Source organism: Saimiri boliviensis, chromosome 7 (genome assembly GCF_048565385.1).
Source record: "Saimiri boliviensis isolate mSaiBol1 chromosome 7, mSaiBol1.pri, whole genome shotgun sequence".
Taxonomy (NCBI): domain Eukaryota; kingdom Metazoa; phylum Chordata; class Mammalia; order Primates; family Cebidae; genus Saimiri; species Saimiri boliviensis.
In genome coordinates, this window is record NC_133455.1 from 9,012,339 (window position 1) to 9,038,073 (window position 25,735).

At 45.7% G+C, this 25,735-nt stretch overlaps 1 protein-coding gene across 2 annotated transcripts in view; it reads right to left on the reverse strand.

Annotated features, from left to right (window-relative positions):
- The window catches only part of DNAH10 (dynein axonemal heavy chain 10), a 175,775-nt gene that overhangs the window by 127,296 nt on the left and 22,744 nt on the right, over positions 1–25,735 (reverse strand). For both annotated transcript variants that reach the window (XM_039471919.2, XM_074402071.1), the window contains exons 9-18: positions 24,850–25,040; positions 20,369–20,567; positions 18,603–18,797; positions 14,575–14,745; positions 11,910–12,086; positions 9,637–9,762; positions 8,416–8,588; positions 7,385–7,536; positions 4,078–4,242; positions 3,192–3,399 (exon numbers count right to left, since the gene is read on the reverse strand). In XM_039471919.2, the coding sequence (XP_039327853.2) occupies positions 3,192–3,399; positions 4,078–4,242; positions 7,385–7,536; positions 8,416–8,588; positions 9,637–9,762; positions 11,910–12,086; positions 14,575–14,745; positions 18,603–18,797; positions 20,369–20,567; positions 24,850–25,040 (1,757 nt within the window). The remainder of the gene's footprint in view (positions 1–3,191; positions 3,400–4,077; positions 4,243–7,384; positions 7,537–8,415; positions 8,589–9,636; positions 9,763–11,909; positions 12,087–14,574; positions 14,746–18,602; positions 18,798–20,368; positions 20,568–24,849; positions 25,041–25,735) is intronic.

Here is a 25,735-nt window from a genome sequence, read left to right on the forward strand (position 1 = left end):
TTCCAGGACCAAAGTGGATGTGACACCCAGGGATGAGCCTTCATCAGCCTCCAGCCCAGTCTCTCTGCTTCCCCTCCCCCTGCCCACCTCCATCCAGTAATTCATGTGGCAGCCAGAGACACCATGTTAAAACATCTAGTAGGTCGCAGTGGCTCACACCTGTAATCCCGACACTTTGGGAGGCTGAGATGGGAGGATCATTTGAGCCCAGGAGTTTGAGACCAGCCTGGGCAACATAGCAAGACCCTGTCTCTAAAATAAAAATTAGTTAGCTGGGCATAGTGGAACATGCCTGTGGTCCCAGCTACTCAGGAGGCTGAGGTGGGAGGATTGCTTGAGGCGGGGAGATCGAGGCTGCAGTGAGCCGTGAATATGCCACTGCACTCCTGCCTTGGTGACCTTGAGTGAGACCCTGTCTCAAAAAACAAAACAAGCCGGGCACGGTGGCTCAAGCCTGTAATCCCAGCACTTTGGGAGGCTGAGGCAGGTGGATCACAAGGTCAAGAGATCGAGACCATCCTGGTCAACATGGTGAAACCCCGTCTCTACTAAAAATACAAAAATTAGCTGGGCATGGTGGCACATGCCTGTAGTCCCAGCTGCTCGGGAGGCTGAGGCAGGAGAATTGCTTGAACCCAGGGGGCGGAGGTTGTGGTGAGCCGAGATCGCGCCATTGCACTCCAGCCTGGGTAACAAGAGCAAAAGCCCGTCTCAAAAAACAAAACAAAACAAAACAAAACATCTAACTCCTCACTCCCTCTCCTCCCTTCTCTCTCTCCCTCTCCCCTGACTTTCCTCTCACCCTCTCTCTCCCTCCTTCTCCTTTCCCCTCCCCTTCTCTCTCTTCTCTCTCCTCTCTCCACCTCTCTCTTTCCCTCTTCCTATAGTATCTCCCTCTCCAGCCTTCTCCCTTTCTCTCTCTCTCTCTCCCTCTCTCTCCCCCCCCCCTCTCTCTCCCCCCACTCCGTTTTTCTCTCCCTCTCCATTCCTTTCCCCGCCACCTCCTCTCTCTCCAGCTAAAAACACTCCAGCAGCCTCCCATGGCTGTCAGGATAAAATGCAAGCTCCCTGCTGTGGCTTCCCAGGCTCCCTGTGACCTGATCCACCTGCCAGCCTCTCCAGCTTCATCCGCTCCTTCAATCTCACCTTTCCTTCTTTCTGTTTCTTCCACTGATCAAAGGCCCACCTGTGGCTCTTCACAGCAGTTTTTGGTTTCCCCTAGAAGGCTCTTCCCCCTTTCAGCCCACTCCTCATCTTCAAGTCTCTGCTAAACTGTGGCTTTTCTGTGGCCTTTCTTGACCACCCAATTACAGCAGCATCTCCATTCTCTCCCCAGAACACTATTCTGCTTTATTTCTTTTGCAGAGCTCATCTCTTTTATGTCTGTTTCCCTATGTCCTGCCTTCTCTATGAGGTCAGAGAAACTGCAAGGATACAGAGGCCTTGTCTGTGATCACAGTCTCAGCCAACAGCCAGCAAAGGGCAGGCTCTACTAAACCTTGGATAGATGCACGGATGGACGGATGGATGGATGGATGGACGGATGGACGGACGGACGGACGGATGGACGGGTGGACGGATGGACGGGTGGACGGGTGGACGGGTGGACGGATGGACGGATGGACGGATGGATGGATGGACGGATGGATGGGTGGGACAAATAAATGTGTGGATGGAAGGATGGATGGATAAATGTGTGGATGGATGAGTGAATGAATGGATGGATCAATGAATGAATGAATGAATGAATGAGTTAATAAATGTATCAGGAGAAAACACGGCATATTGGAAAGGGAAACACTACAGGAGGTAGGTCCATGTAAGGGACTGCTTTGGGAATCTAAGTTAAAAGCAATAACAGAGAATAAATGAAATGCACAGAAAACAGAGTTATCTAAAGGATCCACTTAGTGAAGTTTGCCAAACTAGGTCCAGAAAACAAGAAGACCAAAGGTTGTTTTATTTTTCAATGTATTTTTCCAAAAGAGATTTTTAGCAGCTCACAAAGATACTTTAACTGCGAAAAGAGATCCTCAACTCAAGTGGAGTAAAAGAAGAAAGAAAGAAGACACCCATCAGACACTCAACAGACACCACCTAAGGAAATGATACTGCAGTCGGCCTGCCCAGATTCAAATCCCAGCCCTTCCTCTTACTGGCTGTGTAGTCCCAGGCAAGTCACTTAACCTGCCAAGATTCTGTATCCTCCTCTGTAAAACAGGGATGAGAATTGGAAAGAGCACAGCACAGAACACTGTGCAATGTGAGCTTTCCTACGTGTTCAGATGAGACTAAAAATGCAAACCACAAATACCTGCACACTGGCTGCATTTAGTCTACAAATTTGGTTCTAAGCTTCCTAACAGCCAAAGTGAAAGGGAAAGCTATGAAGTCAGCAATTCATAAAGTCCATGTCATTAAAAAAAAACAAACAAGAAAATCAATGCAAAAAACGAAAAAGAAAAATGCTAGGCTGGAGTCAAAGAAGGAACTGGAGTTATTACTTCTGGAGTTCCCCTCACAAGGAAGACACTGTGTGATAAAATGAACACTGCTCTCGACAATACAGACGTCATAGTAACGGTGATGGATTTCACAGGCTGGTTTCCTAGAAGGATCCCCAACTGTCAGCCTCACATCCCAGAGCAGTCTGTGGGCCACCAACGCGATGGGATCCAGGCACTCAGCTTCCAGCTGGTCTGGCTGAGCTGATGAGGGTGAGGCCCAGGAGGGAAGGGACAGAGTCCGCCGTCTCAGAGTCTGGCACAGGCAGCAGGCATTCAACACACGCACACAGACTGCGCTAGCTAGGGGCTGACTTGAGACCAGCGTAAGAGGGAATGGGTCGTGTGTCCTTCACATCTGTCACTCTCACCATGAACGAGGGAGTCCTCGGGGATTCCGGTCCATGTTGAGTGACAGCGATTCTCTGTTGCCAGCTGAACACAGGCTCACTATGTCTTTCGGATAACTGAAGTGGGGAGAGGGAGCGTTTCTTTTCTGGAATGTTGAGGGGCCTAACAAAATCATGAAGGTCACCCCTCCAGGCTGGGAGCGCCCTTTGGCCAGAAAGCGTCTGACCGTCCACCTGACTTTCATTCTGTACCTTGCCACCCTGGCCAACTGTCCATATTTATCAACTGTTTTAATCTACACACACCAATTTAAAACATGCAACAAGATGAACTTACTTCAGGATGAGCTTTGTCAGGACCTCATAAATTTTCTTTTCCCAATATTCGTAGTAGGAGGCCAGCCTGGGGGCCTTGCCTGTGTTGGTGTGGACAACCAGGCCCTCAACTTTGGTCAGCAGAGGCCCGATGGCAAGATACCACCGCACCATGTGCTCCACGTCTCTGGCCCTTTCTCGCTCAATGTGTTCAAAAAATTCCTTCACGCCTAGAGAGAAGGACATCTGTTACAGTTGCCCGCGAACCCAGGGAAGGCTAGCACTCAAAAGGCAATCCAAACACGAGCTGTGTGTCTTAAAAAACCAAAAACAGCCTCCAACCACAGCCCAACGCAGAACACGAGTCAACGTTGGAACACACGCTAAGCGACGAATAAATGACAACCAGTTACGCATATCCAGAAGGTGGCTTTTTTATCTTTGGGCAATCTTGTTTTTCTTGAATTCCTTGTTGACTAGTCTAAGACCATTTAAAGTATTTTTCTTGAACAAGTAAATGTGAGCCCATAAAAAACGCAACCCAATTTACTGTTATGAACTTATCAACAAAGCACTACGGCTTTCACAGATGAGGTGGGAGGATCACTTGAGGCCCAGAGTTCAAGACCAGCCTGTGCAACATAGCAGGACCCCATCTCAGAAAAAAACAAAACAAAAACAACAAACATGAATTTGTTAAACTAAACAATACACAAAACATGATAAAAAGTAATAACTACCCATGATTCTTTCAAGTAAATGACTGAGAGCATTAGAAATGGTTTTATGCCGTTCATGGAATATACAAACACATATGCAGATTTATAGATACCTATATATACATATACGTATACACAATATATTTTTTCATTAATTCCATAACTGGAGAACCCAGAAGTCAGATCTACCTGGGAGTTCTTCCTCGCTTTTAGCGGCTGGATATTTGAAGAGATTTGTAGACTCTATTAATGCCAGCCTGGAAGAAATGTCATCTGCATTCTTATGAATCTGGTGGACAAGAGACTCAAATTTCCCAATGGCCTGTTTGCACCAAGTTATATAGTCACCAATACCTTTGAAGAAAGAAAGAAAGAAAGACATTTGGCTTCCAACCTGTCTTTCCACATCTGCCCCACCAGCATCTGTGATGTTAATACTGGCATCCCTTCCCAGGAAAGACCCTGCTCATTCCAACTCCTTGGGTCTTTGGGGGTGGCAAAGATCCGCTTTGAACCCTAAGGGACTGGGACAAGGAACCCCAAACCCAGAATCAAGCAAGCGATGCATTTCTTCTATTCAAACGTTAGCACAGTCCTGGCTGGATCACCATGGGGAGAAAGGGACTCCCAGGCCCTGCTGCCTTCTTGCCGCCACGGCTCCCTGCAGCCTGCACGCCACACCACCTGCCTGCAACCGCCTCTGGCCTGGAGCTTAGACAGGTCAACAGCAAGAACGTGAACAGTAAACTCGGCTTAAGTACTTACGATCGCTCTCACTTTACAAAAATAAAAGCCCCAAAATGTATCACAGACTGTGCTATGAAACACGATACTGTAACATTTTTAGAAACAAAAACACAGGAGAGAAAAAAACTTTAAGATCTAGGGCAAGCAAGGCAGTGTTTCTTAGACTTGGCACCAAAAGTAGAACCCATTAAAGGAAAAACTGCTATGTTGGACTTAGCTGAAATTGAAAGCTTTTGCTCTACCAAGGGCCCTCCCATGAGAAAGAAAGGGCAAGCTACAGAGTGGGCGAAAATATCTGCAAACCACACATCCGATAAAGGACGAGCATCTAGAATATACAAAGGATGCTCAAACCTCAACAGCAAAGAAAACAAACAATCTAATTACAACGTAGGCAAAAGACATAAAAAGACATGTCACTGAACGGGCCATACACACAACATATTTGTGCTTATTAGCACATGAAAAGATGCTCAACACCATTAGCCATTACAGAAGTCAAATCAAAACCATAAGGAGATATTGCTACACAGCTATCAGATGGTCAAAAAAAAAAAAGCAACAACAACGCTGGCCAGGATGCAGAGAAAGTGGGTCACTCATACGTTGGTGATAGAAATGTAAAATGGTGCAACCGTCCTGTAAAACAGCATGACAGTAAAACAAGGCCGGGCGCGGTGGCTCAAGCCTGTAATCCCAGCACTCTGAGAGGCCGAGGCGGGTGGATCACGAGGTCAAGAGGTCGAGACCATCCTGGTCAACATGGTGGAACCCCGTCTCTACTAAAAATACAAAAAATTAGCTGGGCATGGTGGCACGTGCCTGTAATCCCAGCTACTTGGGAGGCTGAGGCAGGAGAATTGCCTGAACCCAGGAGGCAGAGGTTGCGGTGAGCCGAGATCGCGCCATTGCGCTCCAGCCTGGGTAACAAGAGTGAAACTCTGTCTCAAAAAAAAAAAAGAAAGAGGTGCCCCTTCCTGAAGTGTGGCAGGGGGCCAGATAAATGGCCTCAGGGGGGCCGGGCGTGGTGGCTCAAGCCTGTAATCCCAGCACTTTGGGAGGCTGAGGCGGGTGGATCACGAGGTCAAGAGATCGAGACCATCCTGGTCAACATGGTGAAACCCCGTCTCTACTTAAAATACAAAAAATTAGCTGGGCATGGTGGCTCGTGCCTGTAATCCCGGCTACTCGGGAGGCTGAGGCAGGAGAATTGCCTGAACCCAGGAGGCGGAGGTTGTGGTGAGCCGAGATCGCGCCATTGCACTCCAGCCTGGGTAACAAGAGCGAAACTCCGTCTCAAAAAAAAAAAAAAAGAAAGGCCAAGATGGACGGATCACTTTAGGCCAGGAGTTCAAGACCAGCCTGGCCAACATAGCAAAACCCTGTCTCTACTAAAACTACAGAAGTTAGCCAGGAGTGGTGGCAAGTGCCTGTAATCCAAGCTACTTAGGGGGCTGAGGCAGGAGAAATGCTTGAACCCCAGAGGTGGAGGTTGCAGTGAGCCGAGATCACGCCATTGCACTCCAGCCTGGGCAACGAGAGGGAAACTCCAACTTAAAACAACAATAGCAATCTTCTAAACATGCACCTACCGTGCAACTCAGCAATTGCACTCCTGGGCCTTTGTCCCAGAAAAAAATGAAGAATCATGTTCACACAAAACCCTGTACACAAATGTTTATGGTAGCTTTACCATAAGAGCCAAAACTGGAAACAAGCTAGCTGTCCTTTGAGAGGTGAAAGGCTGAACAAACTACGGTACATAGATCCTGTGGAGTTTTCTTCAAAAATACATGCACTATTGACACATCCAACAACATGGATAGATCTTTGAAGACTTAGGCTGAGAAAGAACCAACTCAAAAAAGAGCTATGTATTATCTCATTTATATAACACTCTAAAATGACATTACAGAAATTGAATAAAGATTCATGGTTGCCGGGCGTGGTGGCTCACACCTGTAATCCCAGCACTTTGGGAGGTTGAGGCGGGCGGATCACCTGAGGTCCAGAGCTCAAGAACAGCCTGACCAATATAATGAAACCCCATCTCTACTAAAAATACAAAAATTAGCCAGGCGTAGTGGCATGCCTGCAATCCCAGCTACTCGGGAGGCTGAGACAGGAGAATCGCTTGATCCAGGGAGGTGGAGGTTGCAGTGAGCTGAGATCGCACCATTGTACTGACTGCAGCTTGGGCAACAAGAGCAAAACTCCGTCTCAAAAAAAAAAAAAAAAAAAAAAAAGATTTATGGTTGCTAGGGATTAAGGAGAGGGCAAGGATGGGAGGGAAGTGAACTCGACAGTACTTGCTGTGGCATGAAAATGTTCTCTATCTTGACTCTATCAATGTCTGTATCTTGGTTGTGATCTTCTAGTTTTGCAAGAAGTTACTACTTAGGGAAAATGAGTAAAGGGCACGAAGGCTCCCTCTGCAGTAATTCTTAACAACTGCATGTGAATCTATACCTCCAAATCAAATTTTTAATTAAAAAAAAAAAGTAAAGGCGACCTTCTTTTGGAGAAATGTACTTTGGGTCTGCAGAGTGTGAAAGGGTCACTCCTCTTATCTTCATCCCAATGACAGCCTGGAGATCAGTTCTAAGTTCCACACGTGTATTTTATTAACCCTCAAAAATTGTCAATTGTGTCTATAAACACATGAAAATTGTAATTCAAATAAAACAACTTAAAAGAATTACTTTGCATCCCCAAGTCTAAAAAGCAAGCAATAGATGAATGACGTTACCTAGTGAGTTCCAGTTCAACCTCTTATATCCAGACCTAAACACTCGGAGGAGTTCCTGGGAATGATCGTTGAGAAGCACAGACTCCGCCTCGTTTAGCGTTCCTATGAGCGTGTGGTAATGATCCAACATGCGCTGTATTCCATCTGTGTACCTGCACATGACAGGAATGTCACAAACCTGAGGAGAGTACCTTTAAGCTCATCAAAAGCTTCTGCAATCAAGATATTACAAAAGACCATGAACCTGCCTACAATCTTGATCTAGAGATTTGCAGAAATTTAAAACAACACGACTCTTCTCATTAACTTTCTTTTTTGGAAAATATTGGTTACTTTTCATTAAATATGTTATTTATATTAATGTAACAGGTTTACTATTGTTGACCCATATTTTAAACTTTTTGGGGGGGCAGGGGGTGGAGTCTCACTCTGTCGCCCAGGTTGGAGTGCAGTGGCACGATTCGGCTCACTGCTGCAACCTCTGACCCCCTGGGCTCAAGAAATTCTCCTGTCTTAGCCTCCCAATTAACTGAGACTACAGGCATGTACCACCATGCCTGGCTAATTTTTTGTATTTTTAGTACAGATGGGGTTTCACCAGGCTGGCCAGGCTGGTCTTGAACTCCTGACCTCATGATCCACCCACCTTGGCCTCCCAAAGTGCTGGGATTACAGGCGTGAGCCACTGCACCTGGCCCCATATTTTAAACTTTTCTTAGCTTCTTTTTTTTTTTTTAATCCAGGGTCTTGCTCTGTCTCACAGACTGGAGTGCAGTGGTGCAATCACAGTTCACTGCAGTCTCAATCTCCAGGTTCAAGGAATCCTCCCACTCAGCCTCCCAAGTAGCTGGGACTACAGTCATACACCACGACACCTGGGCCTTAGCTTCAATTTCTAATGTGGTAAGAATTTATAATTATAAAGATCCACAAAAATGAAAGCTTTTGGAGAGGTCCTCAATAATTCTTAAGAGTGTAAAGGGGTCCCAAGACTAAAAAGTTTACTGCTAATTTAAGAGAATTTTTTTTACCTAAGGAATTTGTCTTCCTGGAGAGCAACGTTTCTTGCTAATTCAGGGACAGCGAATCCTAGTTGCTCTAAGTACTTGGTTTCATTAATAATCTCTCTGAGAGCAGGTGAAAAGTTGATGGCGAAAACAGCTCCCCTTTCTAAAGTCGAAGGCTCTTCCGCAGCGGTGGAAGACTGTGGGAGAGACAGACGTTCCATCAGCATAGCCAGAGCAGTCCAGGAGACCTCAGGGTCAACACAACCCACGCCGAACGTGGGCATGAGAAAGATCAGCGCTGGGCCCTGGACCCCGACAGATAGGGGTGCCGGCTGGAACTGCCTGGAATATGCATTTTGTTTGGGGAATGGAGATTTCAAAGAATCAATTTACAGCGGAGCCTGCTGGGGGTGAGAGGTAAAGGAGGGATAGCATTAGGAGAAACACCTAATGTAGATGATGGGGTGATGGTGCAGCACACATGGCACGTAGCAAACCTGCACATTCTGCACACGCACCCCGGAACTTAAAGTATAATTTTTAAAAAAATAATTCAGTTGCTGGCATTTGAAAATGGAGCAATTTCACCTAAAAATCCCTTCTGTCTTCCCTTGAAAAACTGGGAAATCGGATACGGAGCAGCTGCCCCTTTGGTTGGACCTGAGCAGACCCATTCCCTAGGGGTCCCATCTGGCCCTCTCCACTCACTTTGGTCCCTACGTCAGGATTTCAGGGACCAAAGACCTAAATCAGCCAGGCTGTATCTTTCCTGTTATGAATGAGTAACAGCAGGTATTCATTCACTGGGCATTCGCTAAGTGCCACGCCCAGCACTGAAGCCGAGGATGAATCAGGTGGGATGACATTTTTCTGCAGGTTAAAGATGGCCAACTGTCAGCTCTGTTTCATATATGGTTCAGCTAAGCCTTTGCTTGTTCACATCACCTGATTTATAAAACACATTTCATAAACGGGGAAACAGAGGCTCAGCATTCAGCCACTTGCCCAAGGCGTCAGTAGGGCTGCCCGGTGCCAGCCCAGTCCTAACCATGACATCATGCCCGCTCCACTCTTTCCTTTCTCCTCCTCCTCCCAGTCAATCCTTGCACTTCCTTGTCTTTGGTTCCGGAAACTGACCCAACTTCATGAACGTCAACAAATCAAGCCGCCTTGAGAAAATGTGGCGGACACCATCGTCTCACGTGGCCTCCGCGGCAACCTGGAATGAGGGCATGGGCAGCGCACCTTGGTCAAAAGGCTCTTCTTCATGAGGGCTGGCAGCGCCTGCTCTGTCGCCTCCATCCACTGCTCGTACTTCCTGTCTTCATACTCCTTCATTCTCTTACCCACTTCCAGATACTTCTGTTTAACCTGTCAAAGAATTCAAGTACCTGTCATTTTGTCCTTGAAAATAACGTTTTCCTCTCTCTTGACACAGATAATTTATATATATAAATTATAAATATATATATTATTATATATAAACATTTCTGTTCATATAATTTTTTTTTTTTTTTTTTTTGGAGACAGAGTCTCACTCTGTCACCCAGGCTGGAGTGCAGTGGTGCAATCTCACTTCACTACAACCTCTGCCTCCTGGGCTCAAGCAATTCTCCTGCCTCAGTTTCCCAAGTAGCCAGGATTACAGGTACCTGCCATCACACCCAGCTAATTTTTGTATTTTAGTAGAGACAGGGTTTCACCATGTTGGCCAGGCTGGTCTTGAACTCCTGACCTCAGGCAATCTGCCCGCCTAGGCCTTTCAAAGTGCTGAGATTACAGGTGTGAGCCACAGGGCCTGGCCATTTTTAAATAACTGTATATATTTTTTCATATCTCTCCACATAATTTTGTATCTATATATTATAAATATAATAAATTATTAACATAATATATAGTTGTATATTAAATATAAACTATATTATATATTTTATTATTATATTAATATTAAATATATATAAATACATGTTGGGTAAAAAAGTAGACAGCTTTTCCTAAAGCTTGTCTGAGAGTGTCTGAGATGGTGATGCAGGTTGATCTGTGTCTTCCCCAAATTCACACTGCACTGTAACCCCCAGTGTTGGAGGTGAGGCCTGCTGGGAGGCAATTGGCTCATGAAAGGGGAATTCTCGGGAATGGTTTGCACCGCTGCTCTCAGGACAGCCCTGGGTGGGACTCAGTGAGCCCTCGGCAGATCCGCTCCTGTGAAAGTGTGTGGCGCCTCCCCTTTCACTCTCTCTTGCCCCTGCCCCCACTATGTGAGACAACTGCCCCCTCCTTTGCCTTCCAACACGATTGGGAGTTTCCTGGGACCTCCCAGAAAGGCTATGCTTCCTGTACAGCATGCAGATCTGCCAGCCAATTAAACCTTGATTCTTGTCAATTACATAGTTTCTTTATAGCAAAATGGACTAATATAGTTAGTATAACTTGAAGTCAAGGTTGACTAGCAGGCTTCTGTAAACCACGGTCCATGGGCTGCCCTGGTCTATACCGGTGAACTAAGAACAGCTTTTACGTGAATAGAAGGAAATGATTTCGATGATTAAAAGGAAATCAAAAGAAAAATAATACTTTGTAACTCAAGAAAACAATATGAAATTCTATGATGTGATCTGTTTTCAGTAGAAAAAAAATAAATTCAAATCCATAAATAAAGTTGGACTGGACACAGCATGCCTGTTCAAAACTTATTATCTGGGGGATACTTTCCTGCAACAGTGGTAGGGTAAGTCATTGCACAGAAATTGTCCAAACCCCTAAAATATTTACTATATGGATCACTTTACTAAAGAAGTGGCTTATCAGTCTCTGCTGTATAATGTACAAAAATCCACAGGCTGGGGGTGGGATCATATCAAAAAGATGGCAGACATCCTCCACAGAAGCTGAAAATTAAGTACAGGAAGAAGCCCACGTGACCACAATCTGGAAGATGTCCTGTGTATTAAGATGCCAAAGAGAAAGAACACAGGCCAGGTGCGGTGCTCATGCCTGTAAGCCCAACACTTTGGGAGGCCAAGGTGGGCAGACCGCTTGAGCTCAGGAGTTCGAGACCAGCCTGGGCAGGCAACATGGTAAAACTTCGTCTCTACCAAAATAATACAAAAATTGGCCAGGCATGGTGGCCCACACCTGTAGGCCCAGCTACCCGGAAGGTTGAGGCAGGAGGATCGCTTAAACCCAGAAGGTCGAGGGCACAGTGAGCTGTGATCGTCCCACTGTACTCCAGCCTGAGCAACACAGCTAGACCTTGTCTCAAAAAAAAGAAAAGAAAAAGAAGGAACACAAAAGGTAGCTTAATATGAGCACTAAGGCACGGACAACAGGAAGACCCTCTAACTTGCAGGCATGGGTCTAAAATCGAGCCGCTTCTCAAACGGGCAACTCTACGTGGGCTGCTGCATGGCGGCAGCAGCCAGATCTAACGCTTCTCCTGGATGGGATTGGGGAGGGCAGCCAGTCTAAGATCAAAACATCAAATACAAAAGGAGCCAATTCCAGCAAGAGCAACATACCTCCTGTCCTTGATCACTGTCCAGTATCTCCTGTACCTCTTGAAATCGGAGGATGGTGTGCTTAATCCGAAAGAACAAAGATCGTTCCCAGTATATTGCACCTGCTACTGGAGGGTGATTCTTATACAGTGGTGGATTTTCAAGGTTCTGGACAAAGATTTTATTAATGATGTCAATCTGAAAAGCAATCAAATGTCTTCTGTAAGCGATAAACATTGCCAAGTTAGCCAAGAAAGATTTGAGATTTGAATCTTTAAGGAAACCAAAAGTGGAATGTCAAGAGAGATTCTCAGATGCAGAGTAGCGTTTTCACTGCTTTTTCCTACCTTTTCTTATGCTCTGTAGTAATCCTCGTTGTTGTTGTTGTTGTTGAGACAGAGTTTCGTTCTGTTGCCCAGGCTGGGGTGCAGTGGCACCACCTTAGCTCACTGCAACCTCTACCTACCAGGTTCAAGTGATTCTCCTCTTGCCTCAGCCTCCCAAATAGCTGGGATTACAGGTGTGCACCACTGCACTCGGCTAATTTTTGTATTTTTAGTTGAGATGAGGTTTCACTGTGTTGGCCAGGCTCAAGTGATCCACCTGCCTCAGCCTCCCAAAAGTTCTGGGATTACAGGTGTGAGCCATCGAACCCGACTGTAGTAATCTTTTCTTCGAATGAACATATGCAATACTCCAAACTGCCTTATAATTAAGATCATGGACACTGTGTATATTGGTTTGATCCAATTACTAGAAATCCCAAAATCTGTTCTAGACAGGACCAGGGGCGCACCTTTTTTTTTTTTAATTTTTAGTTTTTAATTTTTGCGGGTACCTAAGGTATACATATTTAAGGGTATATGGCATGTTTTGATATAAACATGCTATGCATGACAACCACATTGTAGAGAACGGTGTATCCGTCCCCTTAAGCACTCATCCTTTGTGTTAGAAACAATCCAATTATGCTTTTAGTTACTTGTAAATGTACAATTAAGTTATTATTGACTATAGTCTCCGGACCTGTGTTTTTTAAAAGAAGCATTTCCAAGCTCTCGTGGGGGTAATGAGGTGTGGCAGGCACTACGACAGCCTCCCAGAGATGTCCAGGTCTAATCCCCAGAAGCTAAGAATATGTCATGTTACATCACAAAGGGTTGCGGACGAAATTAACATCAGTCAGCTGATCTTAATATAGAGAAATTATCCTGAATGTTCCAGGGAGGTCCTATGTAATCACAAGGGGCCCTGAACAGGAAGAGGGAGGCAGAAAAGGGGTCGGAGTGGTTTTATGGGGAAGTGGCCATTGCTGGCTTTGAAGATGAAAGGGAGCCAGGAACTTCTAGAATTTAGGGTAAGCAAAGCACTGAATCATGCCTAGAGACTCCCAAAGGCAATACAGCCCGCTGACACCTTGATTTAAACCCAGGAACACCTGTGGCAAACTTCTGAGCTCCAGTCGGGTACCAGAAGAGAAGAAATCTGTGTTGTTCTAAGTCACTATATCCAGCAGCATTGGGAAGCTAAGACAACAGGAGACCACTTTAGGCCTTTTTTTAATATTACCTTATGCTCATCTAGTCATTCCAGATATCCTCATGTTGTTTTCTAAAAAAGATTATAAGCATTTTTTTTTTTTAGACAAGTTTTCATTCTTCTTGCCCAGGCTGGAGTGCAATGGCACCATCTCAGCTCACTGCAACCTCTGCCTCCCTGGTTCAAGCAATTCTCCTGCCTCAGCCTCCCAAGTAACTGGGACTACAGGCACCCACCACCATGCCTGGCTAATTTTTGTATTTTTAGTAGAGAGGGGTTTTCAGCATGCTGTCAAGGCTGGTCTCAAACTCCTGATCTCAGGTGATCCGCCTACCTGAGCCTCCCAAAGTCCTAGGATTCCAGGCATGAGCCACTGGGCCCAGCCAGCATGTTTTTTTGTTTTTAGATAAGGTGAAACTCTGTTGCCCAGGCCAAAGTACAGTGGCACTGCAGCCTCGACCTCCCTTGGCTCGGGTGATCCTCCCACCTCAGCCTCCCACGTAGCTGAGACTATAGGTGGACACCACCACACCTGGATAATTTTCGTATTTTTTTTAATAGAGATGGGGTTTTGCTATGTTGCTCAGGCTAGTCTCAAACTCCTGAACTCAAGTGATCCACTGGCTTCAGCCTCCCAAAGTTCTAGGATTACAGGCATGAGTCACAAATGCCCAATAAGCATTTTTTGGTCTATTTCTCCAACTAGATACTGACATCTTTAAATGCGGAATCTGTGTTTCGTTCATCTCTCTATCTCTGTGCCTAACACTATACTTGAGATATGAGAGCACCAGGTAAATTGTTCTGAATTGATCATAAATACATATACGAATACATATACATATACATCCTTGGATATGGTTAAACTATGATTACTATTATTACCATGATTATTATTACCAACTCACACGGGGCTCACCACAATGTGAGTAAATAAGAATATACTTAATTCTTATTGAATTTCTCCACTAAATAAACAAACCCACTTTGTTTAGGTTACCTGTACTGTATTATGCGACATGCTGATTTGGGGAAACTCTAGTATCTCTGAATTCAGATGGGAAAGACAGACAATAGTGGGATTCAATTCTTCACATTTTGCCAAGTGTATTTTTAACGCTAGGGCAGTTTTCGATTTTCCAATTACCTCTTTACAGTACTGTGCAAGAATATCATTAAATTTCATCATCATTTGTCGATTCACAGCCTCCCGTGAACGGATGTGCTTAAATTTTAAAAGCATGTCAAACGCTGCTTCAGCGGATCGAAGTGTCTTAAAAGATTCGTCAATAAAATTTTTTGCTTCTTTCTCAATAACCTGCAAAAAAAAAAAAAATCAAGAAAACAAGCCTCATGCCCCTGTAATTATCCTGCAAAAACTAAGCGGCAAGAAATGAGGAAAAAAAAAAAAATCAGTGGCTGGGGGCGCATTTCTGCTGCATGTAATGGAAGCTGGAATCCAATTTAAAGCGGCAGATCGGCTGTGCTGATTTCCTGATCTCTCTCCCCAACCAGTTCAAAGGTAAAGGAATTTTTTTAAGCATTAACTCTTATAAACAAAAAGTAAGGGAGAGGACACAACACCAGAGGAGATAGTTGAGGCATTTTTAGTAGGAAAGTAACTAAGGCAGACAGTTACAACCCAATGCTGGAAATAGGGGATGCATGTGAGCCCTGTTTGTTCCTTGAAGAAACTTCAGAAGGCCAAGCATTTGGAGGCTCTGGAGCCCAGGAAGCGGGTCAGTGTGCGTGAAGGTGAGGGGCAAACAGGGTATCCCTTTCTAACCCTGCACAGCCAGGCCTCAATCTATTATGCTCAACTATGCAGCCTCAAATCCCACCCATCCCCACTCCTTTCTATAAAAGAGTGGAAGGTTAGTTCCAGAAAAATTAACTCAGTATCAGACTTCAAATACTGGAAGCTAGAAATCAATAAAAAAATATCTTCACATTTCCAAAGAAAAGGTATTTTCAACTTTGAATTCTATACCTGTTATTTCAGAATTCATACATACAAGACTCAAAAAATATACGTCCCATGAAACCTTACTTAGGAAGCTACTAAATGTGCTCCAGCAAAACAAGGGAGTCCACAAGGAAAGAGGAAAAAGTGAGATCTAGAAAACAGAAAATCCAGCACAGATGAGAGAAGGCAGGAAGTCCTAGGGTCCTAGACTGCTTTGCAACAGGCCTAAAAAGCAAACAAGCTAAACTAGAGTAGGACAGTGAGCTCTGGAAGGAAGGCCTCTAGGTAAATAATGGCACTGATAGGTTTGAGTATTTAGAGCCTACTATTGATAGGTATGTGGCAGAAGATATTAAAGCAGCTGGAAAAAAAAATTAACGATGGGTACACACATAAGCAAGCAGATAAAAAACAAAAGCAATAATTAACTCCAGGAAAATTGAAAGGTTGGCCAAGAAGGATGATGTAGTTATGATTGACTTCTCAGCTCAGCAATGAACAATATTTGCATAGACATAATGAGTAAACACTAGCCATTAATTTAACTAAAAGCTATGAAGAAGTTGTGTTAGATGACAGAGAGGCAAATGGGATTAGGAATGGGACAGTCCAGTCTATATCTTCTCTGAGAAGTTAATAGAAGTCTAAATTAATAAATCAGGAAATAACATCAGCTTCTTCTTTAAAAAATTTGGAGGCTAACAACAAAAGAAACATCTAAAATTGTGGAAAATGACAGCAAGAATGAGGAAGTAGTTAATGGAGCTGTCTTTTCTTATTATGAACCCTTTGGTATCACTTGATTAAGTGACTTTGATGAAAAGTTCAATTTATTTGGGAAGCTCAGGCGGGAGGATGGCTTGAGGCCAGGAGTTCAAGACCAAAAGACCAACCTGGGCAACACAGTGAGACCTCATCTCTATTTAAAAATTTTGGCCAGGCACAGTGGCTCACATCTGTAATCCCAGCACTTTGGGAGGCCAAGGCAGGTGGATCACCTGAGGTCGGGAGTTCGAGACCAGCCTGAAAACATGGAAACCCCATCTCTACGAAAAATACAAAATTAGCTGGCCATGGTGGTGCATGCCTGTAATCCCAGCTACATGAGAAGCTGAGGAAGGAGTATCATTCAGACTTGAGAGGTAGAGGTTGCGGTGAGCCGAGATCATGCCACTGTACTCCAGCCTGGGAAATCACAAAACTCCACCTCAAAAAAAAAAAATTTCTTTTTAATTAACCAAGCACACACTGTGGTCCCAACTAATTGGGAGGCTGAGGTGGAAGGATCACTTGAGCCCAGAAGGTCAAGGGTGCAGTGAGCCAGAATCACACCACTGCACTCCAGCCCAAGCAACAGAGCAAGGCCCTGTCTCTAAAAAATAAAAAATAACAAAAGAAAACCAAAAAAAGGTTCAACTGAAAAAGGAAATAACACTTAAAATAGCAGCTGATATTAAATCAGATATAGTTAATATGGCAATGTCTACATAGCCAACTAGAAGAGTGTAACGTTGTCCGTATAAAAAGTTGCTCTGAGGTTATAAAAACTGTATAAGACATAAATGGGGGTGCTCCTAATTATGCTTCCTACAGAAGTCCAAAAGGTGAGCGTGATGGGTCACTCCTCACATGCTGGGGGAAGTGGGGAAGTGCAATCTCTTTTTTTTTTTTTTTTTTTTTGAGACGGAGTTTCGCTCTTGTTACCCAGGCTGGAGTGCAATGGCACGATCTCGGCTCACCACAACCTCCGCCTCCTGGGTTCAGGCAATTCTCCTGCCTCAGCCTCCTGAGTAGCTGGGATTACAGGCACGTGCCACCATGCCCAGCTAATTTTTGTATTTTTAGTAGAGACGGGGTTTCACCATGTTGACCAGGAGGGTCTCGATCTCTTGACCTCGTGATCCACCCGCCTCGGCCTCCCAAAGTGCTGGGATTACAGGCTTGAGCCACCGCGCCCGGCCGGGAAGTGCAATCTCATTCTCAGCAGCCGCCTCTCTCTGACAGAGTCTGCCCCACCCCACCGCCTCCTGTATCACCTGTAACCCCCCACCGCAGGCTACCACCTCCTATATCACCTCCCCGCTTCCTGTTGTTCCAGCTCAAAGCAGCCTACGCTGTGGCCAGAAAAACCTTCCTGAAGCATAAACCTTGTTTTTTTCCTTTTTTTCTTTTTTCTTTTCTTTTTTTTTTTTCTTTTTTTTTTTTTTTGAGACAGAGTCTTACTCTGTCCCCCAGGCTGGAGTACAGTGGTGTGATCTCCGCTCACTGCAACCTCAACCTCCCAGGTTCAAGGGATCCTCCCACCTCAGCTCCTGAGTAGCTGGGACTACAAGCAGGAGCCACCATGCCTGGCTAATTGTAAGTTTTTTTATAGAGTTGGGTGTCTCACTAGGTTTCCCGGGCTGGTCTCAAACTCCTGGCTTCAATCGTCTCTCCTTGGCCTCCCAAAGTGCTGGGATAACAGGCATGAGCTGCTACACCTGCCCTGTAATTCTGACTCATTCCTTGGTCAACCTCCTTCAATGGCTCCCTATTGCCTGCTGAAGTAAGCCCCCTTCGTCAGTCTAGCCCTCCTTGGTCATCACCAATTATTCACCAACCCTCCTTTCTAGCTTGATTTTCCTCTGCTACCCGCACGTGTTATGCCCAACTCCTCTGTTGGCTCTGCCTCGGACAATTCCTCTTTCTTTCCTGTCTGTCACCCTTGTTCACACGGTTCCTACCACCTGAAACACCCTCCGATGTCTCAGCCTCCTTCCTTGTCCCCATCGCCCCCATCCAAAGCTTCCCCAATCCCACAGGTTACTTCCAATTGGCTCTTCATGCCCCCAGCCTTCTGACAAAACAGAGTTATCCAAACTCACAGGGCACTTTGTGATTCTCTTGCCGTATCTGGTTTATTTTTCCCTTGACTCCTAGATAGGTGAGCTTATATTGGACGAAACAAACTGTAGAAACGCTAGTGTGTCTAGCTCAACTTAAACTTATCCCTCCAGGAGAGCAGGTGTGGGAACAAAGAAGCTGGAGGAACGTTCATTTTTACCTTGTACACTTTTGTATAGTTTTTGGTCTTTACAATTAATAAGCAGGTATTACTTGTGATAAAAAAAAAAAAAAAAGACTCTAAGCATCACTAAATAACGCAACAAATTTAACACAGAGAAAACGGTGTCGACTCTCAAGATGGAATCAACGGATGTGTCACTTACCAGAACTTCAATCTTGAATTCATCCATCACGTATTTCCAGAACTGGGAGGACTTGATGCTGAATGGGTCAAAGGTCAGGTTTTCCATGGGGGTGACTAGGCCATCCACCCTGCACAGGACATCATCAATGCGCTTGGGGTCCCCTGTCACTGCCTTTAGTTCTGGACCAAATATGTTATAAAATTCCTCTAAAACCTGTCCAATCAAACAGAACAATGAGGAGATGACATGTGGGTTTTCCTGTGAATATTAGAGCTACAAATGGAGAGCAAATCTAGTTTGACCTGGGGGCAAGAATCATGCCACACAGCAATCTCCTCCCTGACTAAGCCCTTCCCTCCTATACCCAAGGCACACAGGCTGAGACCCAGGTCTGCACCTGCCTGCTCCTACCTGAATTGCAGCCACCCCCGCCCTCCTCCTCCCTTTCTGCCTCAGGGCCTTTGCACTTGCAGTTGAAAGTGATTCAGAGAGGCTGAGGCGGGCGGATCGCTTGAGGCCAGGAGTTCAAGATCAGATTGGCCAACATGGTGAAACCCCATCTCTGCTAAAAATACAAAAATTAGCGGGCTGTGATGGTGCACGCCTATAATCCCAGCTACTTGGGAGGATGAAGTATGAGAATCACTTGAACGTCGAAGGCAGAGGTTACAGTGAGCCGAAATACAGTGAGCAAGACTCTGTCTCAAAAAAAAAAAAAAAAAAAAAAAAAAGAGGTGCGATGATAAAGCACTGAGGTAGTTCTGTGCAGCGTTTCCACTGTGCTGGCAGCAATGAAATACTCATGCCCGCACTAACTATGGTGATTCCACAAAGAAGTTAAATTTGGGGTTTGTTTGTTTGTTCGTTTGTTTGTTTTGAGAGGAGACTCGCTCTGTCGCTCAGGCTGCAGTGCGATGGCACAACCACCGCTCACTGCAACCTCCACCTCCCTGGGCTCAAGCAATTCTCCTGCCTCAGCTTCCCAGGCAGCGGGATTACAGGCGCGCACCACCGCGCCCAGCTCATGTTTGTATTTTTTATAGACAGGTCTTGCTATGTTGCCCAGCTGGTCTCAAACTCCTGGGCTCAAGGGACCCTCCCACCCTAGCCTCACAAGGTGCTGGGATTAAAGGTGTGAGCCATCATGCCTAGCCCAGTTGAGTTCTTTTCACAGCATTTTTTTTCCTGCCCTTGAGCACCGGGCATCACCTCCTTCTCTCATGCTGGGCACTGCCACACCGCAGCCAGCCCTGGTTCGCCCTCACTGTGGTTCCTCTAGCAGCAAGACATCCGAGTGCCCGGCACGCCGCGAGTTCTCCATGAAGTATTTAGAATGAAGGGGTGGGCGGCCCTTCAGGAGACAAGGGCTGTGGCTAACTCCATCAGCGACTGAGCATTTTGTCCGTCCATGGAGCCCCGCGCAGACTAGGAGAGCGTGAAGAGAGGTCTCAGGCCGGCCTCTGAGGGGCTGCAGCGTTTAAGGGGGAGGCAGAGGCGGGGGACTTGGCAAAAGACATGGAGGAAGATTGGCCAAAGAGGTCAAAGGAAAGCCAAAAAACAGGGAGAGGGGAGCATGTCAGGGAGAGCAACGGAAACTCGCAAAGCGCTGGTGTACTCTGGTACATTCTGGCACATTCTAGTATGTTCTGTATGTTCTCTCTTTGAAGGGCCTCAGCCTGCCAGGCCTTTACTGAGGCCCAGCTCCTGTCTGACACAGAGGGGGGCACTGTCGAAAGCCAGCTGTCTTCCCCGTGGCACATGCCGCGGCCTCGCCCGGCTCCTACCTGCAGAACGTCGCAGAGGTCCTGGCAGATGGCGGCCATGTAGTCTGTCCTCTCGAACAGCCGCTTGCGGTCAAACTCCCAGCGCGCTTCCCGCCCGGAAGCCTCGATCTTCGCCCGGGTGTCGAAATAGGCCTTTTTCCACAGCTTGAGAGTGTTCCGGGCGTCCGAGGTTTTGTTTTGGGCACTCGCTCGACTTTCTCTGCGAAGCCAAGAGAGGCCATGATGGGAGGAGGCCGGAGCCCCGGGTCCCCAGTGACCTGGGAAACTCTGTCCCGGGCGCCCTCCTGGCTTCACGGCCTCATCGGAAAAGGCCGAGCGGGCGAGCGGCTGCCCTGCCCCACGTGCAAGGGCGGGAGTCCCAAGCCACTGCCCAGGTCTCCGGAGCAGCCGCCACTCAGCGCGCAGGGCCAAGGCCACCTGGTGACCTCGCTGCCTGCACCAGAAGGGGCAGGGGGCCGTGGCCCCAGGACAGAGGTCACCAGAGGCAGCTGCAGCACCCGCACAGGACAGTGCCTCCATTTCGGTACCTATTCACCTATGCAGATAGGTGGAGATGGAGATCTACCTATAAAAAGAGATGCAGATAGAGATACATAGACAGACAGAGATAGATAGCGAGAGAGAGAGAGAGAGAGAGAGAGAGAGAGAGAGAGCATTTCGGTACCTATTCACCTATGCAGATAGGTGGAGATGGAGATCTACCTATAAAAAGAGATGCAGATAGAGATACATAGACAGACAGAGATAGATAGCGAGAGAGAGAGAGAGAGAGAGAGAGAGAGAGAGAGAGAGCATTTCGGTACCTATTCACCTATGCAGATAGGTGGAGATGGAGATCTACCTATAAAAAGAGATGCAGATAGAGATACATAGACAGACAGAGATAGATAGCGAGAGAGAGAGAGAGAGAGAGCGAGCATTTCGGTACCTATTCACCTATGCAGATAGGTGGAGATGGAGATCTACCTATACAGAGAGATGCAGATAGAGATACATAGACAGACAGAGATAGAGAGAGAGAGAGAGAGAGAGAGAGAGAGCGCATTTCGGTACCTATTCACCTATGCAGATAGGTGGAGATGGAGATCTACCTATACAGAGAGATGCAGATAGAGATACATAGACAGACAGAGATAGATAGCGAGAGAGAGAGAGAGAGAGAGAGAGAGAGAGAGAGAGAGCATTTCGGTACCTATTCACCTATGCAGATAGGTGGAGATGGAGATCTACCTATACAGAGAGATGCAGATAGAGATACATAGACAGACAGAGATAGAGAGAGAGAGAGAGAGAGAGAGAGAGAGAGAGCGAGCGCATTTCGGTACCTATTCACCTATGCAGATAGGTGGAGATGGAGATCTACCTATACAGAGAGATGCAGATAGAGATACATAGACAGACAGAGATAGATAGCGAGAGAGAGAGAGAGAGAGAGAGAGAGAGAGAGAGAGCGAGCATTTCGGTACCTATTCACCTATGCAGATAGGTGGAGATGGAGATCTACCTATACAGAGAGATGCAGATAGAGATACATAGACAGACAGAGATAGATAGCGAGAGAGAGAGAGAGAGAGAGAGAGAGCGAGCGAGCATTTCGGTACCTATTCACCTATGCAGATAGGTGGAGATGGAGATCTACCTATACAGAGAGATGCAGATAGAGATACATAGACAGACAGAGATAGATAGCGAGAGAGAGAGAGAGAGAGAGAGAGCGAGCATTTCGGTACCTATTCACCTATGCAGATAGGTGGAGATGGAGATCTACCTATACAGGGAGATGCAGATAGAGATACATAGACAGACAGAGATAGATAGCGAGAGAGAGAGAGAGAGAGAGAGAGCGAGCATTTCGGTACCTATTCACCTATGCAGATAGGTGGAGATGGAGATCTACCTATACAGAGAGATGCAGATAGAGATACATAGACAGACAGAGATAGATAGAGAGAGAGAGAGAGAGAGAGAGAGAGAGAGCATTTCGGTACATATTCACCTATGCAGATAGGTGGAGATGGAGATCTACCTATACAGAGAGATGCAGATAGAGATACATAGACAGACAGAGATAGATAGCGAGAGAGAGAGAGAGAGAGAGAGAGAGCGAGCATTTCGGTACCTATTCACCTATGCAGATAGGTGGAGATGGAGATCTACCTATACAGAGAGATGCAGATAGAGATACATAGACAGACAGAGATAGATAGCGAGAGAGAGAGAGAGAGAGCGCATTTCGGTACCTATTCACCTATGCAGATAGGTGGAGATGGAGATCTACCTATACAGAGAGATGCAGATAGAGATACATAGACAGACAGAGATAGATAGCGAGAGAGAGAGAGAGAGAGAGAGAGAGAGAGAGAGAGAGTGCATTTCGGTACCTATTCACCTATGCAGATAGGTGGAGATGGAGATCTACCTATACAGAGAGATGCAGATAGAGATACATAGACAGACAGAGATAGATATCGAGAGAGAGAGAGAGAGAGAGATGGAGATCTACCTATCTAGAAAGAGATACATAGGTAGATAAATACATATATACATAGAGATGGAGATCTACCTATCTAGATAAATACAGATATAGATAGATATAGATATCTATAGACAGTAAAAAGTCATATAGTGTCTGATTCCATTCATATGCTATCCATATAGACAGAGATACCTATCTGTACAGATGGATAGACACAGATATCTATCTGTATATAGATATCGATTTTTATCTAGATACATATAGATAGATCTAGATAGATATTTAGATATAGATATAGAAACAGATGTTGTTGTTGTTGTTGTTGTTGTTGTTGTTGTTGTTTTTGAGACGGAGTCTTGCTCTGTCACCCAGGCTGGAGTGCAGTAGTGCAATCTCGGCTCACTGCAACCTCGACCTCCTGGGTTCAAGCGATTCGCCTGCCTCAGCCTCCTGAGTGGCTGGGATGACAGGTGCCCAACCACCACGCTAATTTTTTAGTGTTTTTAGTTGAGATGGGATTTCACTATGTTGGCCAGGCTGGTCTTGAACTCCTGACCTCAAGTGATCTACCCACCTTGGCCCCAAAGTGCTGGGATTACAGGCATGAGCCACCACGCCTGGCCTCACCTATATAGATTTTTTTTTGAGACAGAGTCTCATTCTGTCTCCCAGGCTTGAGTGCAGTGGCGTGATCTCGGCTCACTGCAACCTCTGTGTCCCAGATGCAAGCGATTCTCCTGCCTCAGCCTCCTGAGTAGCTGGTACTACAGGCGAGCACCACCATGCCCAGCTAATTTTTGTATTTTTTAGTAGAGATGTGGTTTTACCATACTGGCCAGGCTGGTCTCAAACTCCTGACCTCGTGATCCTCCCACCTTGTAGATAATTTTTAAGAAACTGAAAAAAGTTATCTGCCTCCCTTAGCATCTTCTGTCATCCCCCGACACCGTCAAAGGTGGTTCCACCTCAGCCTTAGCTCTCTCCAAGTACAACTGGGGAAGAAAGTTCCAGTTAAAACAATATTTCATATATATATATATATATATATATGTATGTGTATATATATACACACACACACATATGTACCCGAAACGAAATATATTTCCATACAATGGAATATGATTTAGCCGTAAAAAGGAATGAAGCCCTGATCCATGCTACAACGTGGATGAACCTTGAAAACATGATGCTTGGCCGGGCATGATGGCCCACGCCTGTAATCCAAGCACTTTGGAGGCCAAGTTGGGTGGATCACCTGAGGTCGGGGGTTCAAGACCAGCCTGACCAACATGGTGAAACGCCGTCTTAAAAAAAAAAAAAAAAAAAAAAAGGTTAAAAAAGAAAGAAAGAAAGAAAATATGATGCTGAGTGAAAGAAGCCAGACTTGAAAGTCACATAGTGTCTGATTCCGCTCATATGCAAAAGACACCACACTGTATGGTTCCCTCGACTAGGGCAATTGGGGAGGGGTGGAGTGACTGCTAAAAGGCACGTTTTCTTTTGAGGGATGAAGGAAATGTTCTAATATTGATTGTGGTGATGGCTGCATAATTCTGTGAATATACTAAAAGCCAGTGAATTGTAATTTTTTTGTTTTGAGACAGAGTCTCGCTCTGTCACCCAGGCTGGAGTATAATGGTGTGATCTCCACTCACTGCAACCTCCGCCTCCCAGGTTCAAGCAATTCTCCTGCGTCAGCCTCCCGTGAAGCTGTGATTGCAGGCACGCGCCACCATGCCTGGCTAATTTTTGTATTTTTAGTAGAGATAGGGTTTCACCATGTTGGCCAGGCTGGTCTCAAACTCCTGGCCTCAAGCAATCCGCCCGCCTCAGCCTCCCAAAGTGCTGGGATTACAGACGTGAGCCACTGTGCCTAGCCGTAAGGGCCAGTGAATTATATATTTTAAGTGACAGAACTGTATATGAATTATAACTCAGTAGAGCTGCTTAAGATCTAAAAAGTAAAAAGTAAAACAAAACAAAAACGAATGCTGTGGCTTCTTACTTGAACAAAGTCCGCAGGTTGACCACTCGGCAGACTCTCTCGGCAATCTCCCAGGCGATGCGCTCCATGAGCGGAATCATCCTCTCGTCTCTGTTGTAGTGTCGGGAGATGATCCACACCATCCGCAGGGCACTCATCATGGAGGGGATGGTATCCAGGACCACGTTGAAGCCAGACCCGTGCGTTATGTTCTGACCAAGAGAGGAGAGAGCCACGCAAGAGCCTTTAGCCTTGGGGTCCAAATGGTTTCATAAAACAGTAAGCGTGCAAGAAGTTTCACTCTTTTCTTTCGAGACCAACTCTGTTGCCCAGGCTGGAGTACGATGGCACTATCGTGGCTTACTGCAGCCTCAACCCCACTCTGGACTCAAGTGATCCTCCCACCTCGGCCTCTCAAATAAGCTGAGAATACGGGCGTGTATCACTATGCCTGACTTAATTTTTTATTTTCATTTTTGTAAAGATGGGGTCACGCTATGTTGCCCAGGCGGGCAGACTTTTTAAAATCTCTTATAAATTAATACTAACTCAAATAGATAATGGGCAAAAGATTAAAATAGTCATTTCACCAACAATATGAAATTGACAATAAGCACATTAAGGATGTAAAAAGCTGTTCAGTCTCACTAGTTATTAAAGAAATGCAAATTAAACCACAATGGCTATTGTCAGAAAGACAGACAGTAACCGGTGGTGGAGAGGATATGGAAAAACGGGAACCTTGAGGATGAAAAATGGTACAAGCGCTTTGGAAAACAGTCGAGAAGTTCCTCAAAAGGTTAAACAGTTACCATATGACCCAGCCATCCCACTCACGTGATGCATAATACATAATTAAAAACATACATCCACACAAATCCTTGCACACGAATGTTCGTAGCAGCAT